Here is a 7,502-nt window from a genome sequence, read left to right on the forward strand (position 1 = left end):
CATCTGAAGGGTTCTGTATTCCTGCTCATCTGAAGGGTTCTGTATTCCTGCTCACCTGAAGGGTTCTCCTCTGTGAGGTCCTGCCTGGCCGGTTAAACCAGTCAGATGGGTTCTGGTCTAGTCCAGTGACCCGTTCTTCACCTTCATCTCCCTGTCTGTGAGTGTGTACTGTACCTGTGTCCTATGGAGGTACAAAATACACACTGCAACCTACACATACATACACACACACACACACACACTCTCACACACACATACAGACCCGCAGTCCTGCAGCAACTGGTGAGGCTGAATTATGATGGGCAGCTTTCAGAGGCTGCTCTGTGTGTGTGTGTGTGTGTGTGTGTGTGTGTGTGCGCATGTGTAAGGTGTTATGGTTTAACATGCTGTGTGTTGCTTTGTTGTGTGGTGGTTGTTATGGTTTAAAGTGTGGTGCTGTGAGGAGTGGAAGTGTCCAATCAGGGCCAGGGAGGAAGTGGGTGTGGCCTCTGATGAAACACCTGTTCTAAAGCCTGAGTCAGGCAGAGCCGAGAGGGAAGGAGAGACTAGTTCTCTTGAGCTTACGTCTGGCCACACACAGCAGTCTGAGCCGAGAGGGAACCTTGACAGGTATGGGACATTTCCCATTTGTGTGTAGGTTGTGTTGTTTGTCTCAGATATGGTGTGTTTAGCTGTGCGTGTTTGTGTTTGAGGTGTTTGTGTGGAGTTTGTTCACAAGTTTGTACTTTGCTCCTCTGCTCTGCTCAGGATTGTAAATGTGCGTGAAGGGGGGCTGGTGGCACAATCCAAGAAGTGTGTGTGCTTCTCACAAAGTCGTGTGTGTGTGTGTGTGTGTTTTATGGGAGTATGGTGGTGTTAGGATGATAAGAGAGGAGCTCCATTATTTAAAGGCCTTAGCTGTGCTGAGATTTCACAATTCCTGTGTGTGTGTGTGAGTGAGAGAGAGAGAGAGAGAGAGAGAGAGAGAGAATTCCTTGGTAGGTGTGGTTGGAAGGCTTTTACCTGGTGATAAGAACAGTACATGCACAAAAGTAAACACACCCTTCGGCTTTATGTTGTCCTGTTGTTGAAGTAGAATCTCACTGTAAGGGCTTTATGTTGTCCTGTTGTTGAAGTACAATCTCACTGTAAGGGCTTTATTGTTGTCCTGTTGTTGAATTAGAATCTTACTGTAAGGGAACAATTCTCTTACTGTAAAACCTTGTCCCAATAAGTCACAGGCTCCTTTTACTGGCCACAGGTTTGGACAGATAAAGGCAGCTCTCAATAAGAAGCCTGGTCTGGTTTCAATGGAAGGTTTTTGGTTGTATTAATAACCTCTAAAAGCCCTCCAGATCACCCACTTGAGCTGGTTCTATGCTGCTTAGATTGTGCACACAAATGTTAGAGTAGACGCCACTGCTTAAAACAGGCATTTCCCACTGATGAAAGGCAGGCAGTCTTATCCAGAGTTCCTAAATGTTTAAACTTCTGTCACTATGGACAAACATCGTTAGATCAGTTAGATTCTCCACAGTTCAATCGTTCAGAATGAGAACAACCTAGCGCTAACCAGGCGGTTTCAGGGGTACAGTGATTCCATTCTAGAGGCCAGAGTGGCCGTACCTGAGTCGAAACTGAGGTGTTCTGTCCTGAGCAGCCGTACCTGAGTCGAAACTGAGGTGTTCTGTCCTGAGCAGCCGTACCTGAGGCGAAACTGAGGTGTTTTTTCCTGAGCAGCCGTACCTGAGGCGAAACTGAGGTTTTTTGTCCAGATCATTATCACTGAGAGCAGCACGCGGTGCCTGGTAGCACACATCACAGGTAGCACAGGTGCACAACTGTTTGTTTGCAAATGAGGCTGTTTGAAGCTGATCGCTCCACTCTTTCCTTATTTCCTTGTGTCACCGCAGGGCATGGAAGCAGATCTGAAGCGCATAGGAGGACGGTGTCTAGTGTTGCTGGCAGCAATGCTCTTACATGCAGGTGAGTTTAGCGTACCTGACTCACAGAGGTGAGTTTAGTGCTCCTGACAGTAACACTGTCACACACAGGTGAATTGTATGTATGTGATGTCACACACATGTAAATTGTATGAGTCTGCTTTGCTGAAGCCACACACACACACACACACACACACACACACACTTCCCTAGTCTGGCCCGAGGGGAATCCCCCAGTGGTAACATCCCTAAGCCTCATTTGTGTGGGTGAGAGAGAGAGAGTCAGGTGGGTCACCTCTCTCACCATGACCTGCTCTGCTGCTGCTGCAGTGTGTGTGCGTGTGTGTTTGTTTTTAAAAGGCTCATGAGTAGCACAGGCTGCTGTGTGTGTGTGTGTGCGTGTGTGTGTTTGTGTGTGTGTGTGTGTGTTTTTAAAAGGCTCATGAGTAGCACAGGCTGCTGTGTGTGTGTTTGTGTGTGTGTGTGTGTGTTTTTAAAAGGCTCATGAGTAGCACAGGCTGCTGTGTGTGTGTGCGTGTGTGTGTTTGTGTGTGTGTTTTTAAAAGGGTCATGAGTAGCACAGGCTGCTGTGTGTGTGTGTGTGTGTGTGTGTGTGTGTGTGTGTGTGTGTGTGTGTGTGTGTGTGTGTGTGTGTTTGTTTTTAAAAGGCAGTGAGTAGCACAGGCTGCTGTGATTCTAGGTGGGGCAGAAGAACACACACATTTTCAGTCCCACCATCAGTCCTGTAATGAAATATCCAACAGCATGTTTTTACCTTTAAAGACATTGGGTGTTAGAAGAAGGACATTCAACAACATGCTTTACCTTTAAAGACATTGGGTGTTAGAAGAAGAACATTCAACAACATGCTTTACCTTTAAAGACATTGGGTGTTAGAAGAAGGACATTCAACAACATGCTTTACCTTTAAAGACATTGGGTGTTAGAAGAAGAACATTCAACAACATGCTTTACCTTTAAAGACATTGGGTGTTAGAAGAAGGACATTCAACAACATGCTTTACCTTTAAAGACATTGGGTGTTAGAAGAAGAACATTCAACAACATGCTTTACCTTTAAAGACATTGGGTGTTAGAAGAAGGACATCCAACAATATGTGTTACCCTTGAGTACATAAGGTCTTAGGAGAGGAGCATGTTTCATTTTATTATCAGATTATATGAAAATGTTTGAGATGATGAAGTTCATTTCATTGTTTGGTGTAGATCTTCTACAGACTGACCACAGATTTCATCACTCCACAGATTTCATCCATCACTCCTCTGCTCTGGGGTTAGGATTAGGGATCTGGGGTTAAGGTTAGGGTCCTGGGGTTAGGATTAGGGTCCTGGATTTAGCGGTAGGGTCCTGGGGTTAGAGTTAGGATCCTGGGGTTAAGGTTAGAGGTAGGATCCTGGGGTTAAGGATTTGGATTGGGGTTCTGGGGTTAAGGTTGTGGTCCTGGGGTTAACATTGGGGTCAGGATTAGGGTTCTGGGATCAGGATTAGGGTCCTGGGGTTAGGATTAGGGTCCTGGGGTTAGGATTAGGGTCCTGGGGTTAGGATTAGAATTTGGGTCCTGGGGTTAAGACTGGGGTCCTGTGGTTAGGATTAGGATTAGGGTCCTGGGATTAGGATTACGGTCCTGGGGTTAAGACTGGGGTCCTGTGGTTAGGATTAGGATTAGGGTCCTGGGGTTAGGATTAGGATTAGGGTCCTGGGGTTAAGACTGGGGTCCTGTGGTTAGGGTTACTGGGTCCTGACCTCCTGCCCATTCCTCTGCCCTGCCCTACAGGTGTGTCCCATTGCATAGTGGTGACGTCCACAGGGCCTCAGACCATCAAGAAAGCTCAGGGGGAGAGTGTGAGTCTGGGGTGCACCTACAGCCCAAGCCCCTCTGACACAGGAGCGCTGGACATCGAGTGGTCCATCGTCAGCCCTGACATGACCCAGAAGGACAAGCTGGTGAGGGGGAGTGTGTGTGTGTGTGTGTTTGAGAGAGAGTGCGTGTCTTTGAGAATGTGTGTGTGTGTGTGTGTGTTTGAGAGTGTGTGTGTGTGAGAGAGAGTGTGTATTTGGTGTGAGAGTGTGTATCTGTGGTTTGGTGTGAGAGAGAGTGTGTTGCATTTTGTGTGAGGGCGTGTATCTGTGTTTTTAGTGTGAAGGGTGTGTTTGTGTGGTTGGTGTTGAGAGTGTGCTTATGTGTTTGGACTGTTATGAGGAGGGAGTAGGTGGATACCACAGGTTAGTTTCCATAGGCCAGTCACAAGGCTAGTCACCACAGCTAGTCACCACAGGCTAGTTTCCATAGGCTAGTCACCACAGGCTGGTCACCACAGGCTAGTAAGCACAGGCTAGTCACCAAAACCTAGTCACCACAAGCTGGTCACCATAGGCCAGTCAGTAGCCACAGGCTAGTTTCCATAGGCTAGTCACCACAGGCTAGTTTCCATAGGCTAGTCACCACAGGCTAGTTTCCATAAGCTAGTCACCACAGGCTAGTTTCCATATTCTAGTCACCACAGACTGGTCACCACGGGCTAGTCACCACAGGCTAGTTTCCATAGGCTAGTCACCACAAGCTAGTTTCCATAGGCTAGTCACAAAGATAGCCTCCATAGGCTAGTCACAAAGATAGCCACCACAGGCTAGTTTCCATAGGCTAGCCACCACAGGCTAGTTTCCATAGGCTAGCCACCACAGGCTAGTTTCCATAGGCTAGCCACCACAGGCTAGTTTCCATAGGCTAGCCACCACAGGCTAGTTTCCATAGGCTAGCCACCACAGGCTAGTTTCCATAGGCTAGCCACCACAGGCTAGTTTCCATAGGCTAGCCACCACAGGCTAGTTTCCATAGGCTAGTCACCACAGGCTAGTTTCCATAGGCTAGCCACCACAGGCTAGTTTCCATAGGCTAGTCACCACAGGCTAGTTTCCATAGGCTAGTCACCACAGGCTAGTTTCCATAGGCTGGTCACCATAGGCCAGTCAGTAGTCACCACAGGCTGGTCACTATGGGTTAGTCACCACGGGCTAGTCACCACAGACTGGTCCCCACGGGCTAGTGACCACAGACTAGTCATGAGGCTGTGCTTTATCTAATGGTGCTAATTTTTAAACCTGTATTTTCATTGTGTGGAGCATTAACTACAGACCAGTCATGAGGCTATGTTTTATTTGAACTAGTCACGAGGCTATGTTTTATTTGAACTAGTCATGAGGCTATGTTTTATTTTGTGGTGCTAATATCGTGTGGAGCATTAACTACAAACTAGTCATGAGGCTATGTTTCATTTTGTGTTGGTTGTTGAAACTCAGGTATTCAGAGAAAGCAATGACAGGCATGTGGTGCTGGAGGATGTTTTTCTGCTGGTGTCTGTCAGCCAGGCCAGACTGACCTGTTCCTCTGTGGGTGGCGGCCAGTCTGCAGTTTCCCATGGTTACGGTTAGGGTTGGGGTTTAGGCGTCGGCTCTGCCTGTTGTGCTGTGCAGTCTCCCGTGGTTACGGTTGGGGTTGGGGTTTAGGCGTTTCCGCCTGTCTCTCTGCTGCTGATGGGGCGCGTCTGGTCCGCTCAGCGGCCGTGTCTGCTCTGCCATCTCTCACTGCCGCTGTCTTCTCTCCCAGATCCTCTCCTACTCCGGCGGGCAGGAGTATCGCCTGGGCGACCCCGTCCTGATGAAGCGGCTGCGCTTTGTGGGGGTCCCCGGTAACGGCGACGCCACCATCGAGATCACGTCCCTACTGGTTTCCGACACAGCCACCTACCAGTGCAAGGTCAAGAAGACGCCGGGGGTCGACTCTCGAAAGATCACAGTGGTGGTGCTCGGTAAGAGAAACCCCCCCCCCCCCACACACACACACACTCAGACACTCCCCAACGGGTTTCTGTCTGACCAGTTTCTGGGCTCCTCCCAGCATGCACCTGGAATGTTGGGAGGAGCCCTGCGCTGTCTGACACTCTGACACAAAGCTGGCGCTTGCTGATTCAGACATGTCCATTCTGTTACTGTCTCGACTGTCACACCTCTGTAACTGACCAGAGTGTCACAGCTCTGTTACTGTCTGGAGTGACACTACAGATACTAAGTGTGTGTGTGTGTGTGTGTGTGTGTGTGTGTGTGTGTGTGTGTGTGTGGGATACTCAAGATGCTGAGTGTGTGTGATACTCCTGATGTCTTCTATGTGATACTCTAGAGCAGTGGTCCCTAAACTACGGCCCGCCACCTCATTTTGAGTGGCCCCCCAAAACATGTCCGTGGTATATAGCATCTGCCCGCACGGGAGTACGACATCGTCAAACTATAACCTCCGTAATTTCCCCCATTCATTCTCTATGGCGAGTCTTAACAGTACACATGTCATACTCTTTTTGTCCACTGGTGGTTGTTTTGGCGCTGTTTCGCATTTGCCATCGAAAACGGAAAGAAATGTAGGCCAACCTGCAAACAATGTAAGAGGCAGTGCTCAAAGTATTCTAAAAGGTTATCAATTAATTGTTAATAACTAACTAACTTTTATTCAAGTAATATTTCTGGGACTTTCTGGGATAATTATTTCTATTTTTTATTCACTCGTTCAAATGTTCATAAAGAGTTCACAAATGTTCAGGTGAGTGAAAGTTAGAATGGTGGTCATTTCAGATGTTTTTGCCAACACTTCATAAAACTCTCATAGTTTGATAACTTTAAATTATTTGTAGGATATTGCTCGTTCACAACCTGAGCTGTATGCAAAGAAACAGAGTTCAGAGTCTATTTATTAGTATTATTTCATGTGAGCTACATTTTACACTGATATGGCATGATGGCAACATAAACATAGCTAACAATGGAATTAAATTGCAGTAGCCTATGATTAAATGTAATGGAATATTCAAAGGTAGACTGCTGTTGTTCATAGCACTAAGCTATTTATGGTTGATATACTCCGAGTCTCTGGCCCTCTCTTAGAGCCTGGCCCTCGGAAGAAAAAGTTTGGGGACCACTGCTCTAGAGCTTAGTAGTGTGTTATACTCCAGATGTAGTGTGTGTGTGTGTGGGTGTGTGTGTGTGAGGGTTAAAAGTGTGTCATACACAAGGTGTAGCGTGTGTGTGTGTGTGTGTGTGTGTGATTCTCTAGAGGTTAGTAGTTTTTTATAGTCCAGATATAGTGTGTGTGTTTGTGTGTGTGTGTGTATGTGTGTGTGTGTGTGTGATGCTTCAGAGGTTAGTAGTTAGTAATAGTCCAGATATAGTGTGTGTGTGTGTTTGTGTGTGTGTGTGCAGTGTTGTAATGTAACGGAGTACAAATACTTTGTTACGTGGTGAACAAGGTAGCGGTGAAGATAACGTCATACACCCGTGGCCGTATTTGCAAGAAATGTTTCTGTACATTGGCAGCTTTCTGTGAAGCTAAACACTCCACTACCTGCCTCAGAGGCATGTTAAAGGCTATTTAGCATCGCAGGACTACGGTAGTCTTCAGTCCAAGAAGAGTAAGACTGAATCCGGGGTGACAGGCCCGGGGTGGGTAATCGGGATAATTCCCGGTGGGCCGCTTAACTTTTGGGCCGGTCGAGGAAAAAAATATTGACATTCGT

At 47.3% G+C, this 7,502-nt stretch overlaps 1 protein-coding gene across 1 annotated transcript in view; it reads left to right on the plus strand.

The window, feature by feature from the left end:
• Nucleotides 1-522: 522 nt before the first annotated feature.
• The window catches only part of vsig8b (V-set and immunoglobulin domain containing 8b), a 14,296-nt gene continuing 7,316 nt past the window's right edge, over nt 523-7,502 (plus strand). Inside the window, exons 1-4 of the mRNA XM_076270133.1 lie at nt 523-609; nt 1,893-1,965; nt 3,719-3,888; nt 5,549-5,750. Of these exons, the coding sequence (XP_076126248.1) occupies nt 1,896-1,965; nt 3,719-3,888; nt 5,549-5,750 (442 nt within the window). The 5' untranslated portion in view covers nt 523-609; nt 1,893-1,895. The remainder of the gene's footprint in view (nt 610-1,892; nt 1,966-3,718; nt 3,889-5,548; nt 5,751-7,502) is intronic.

This window comes from Alosa pseudoharengus, unplaced genomic scaffold, assembly GCF_046254945.1.
Source record: "Alosa pseudoharengus isolate Yale_2024_CS ecotype anadromous, Long Island Sound unplaced genomic scaffold, YU_APseudo_1.1 YU_APseudo_1.1_scf_6, whole genome shotgun sequence".
In the NCBI taxonomy this organism is placed as follows: Eukaryota; Metazoa; Chordata; class Actinopteri; order Clupeiformes; family Clupeidae; genus Alosa; species Alosa pseudoharengus.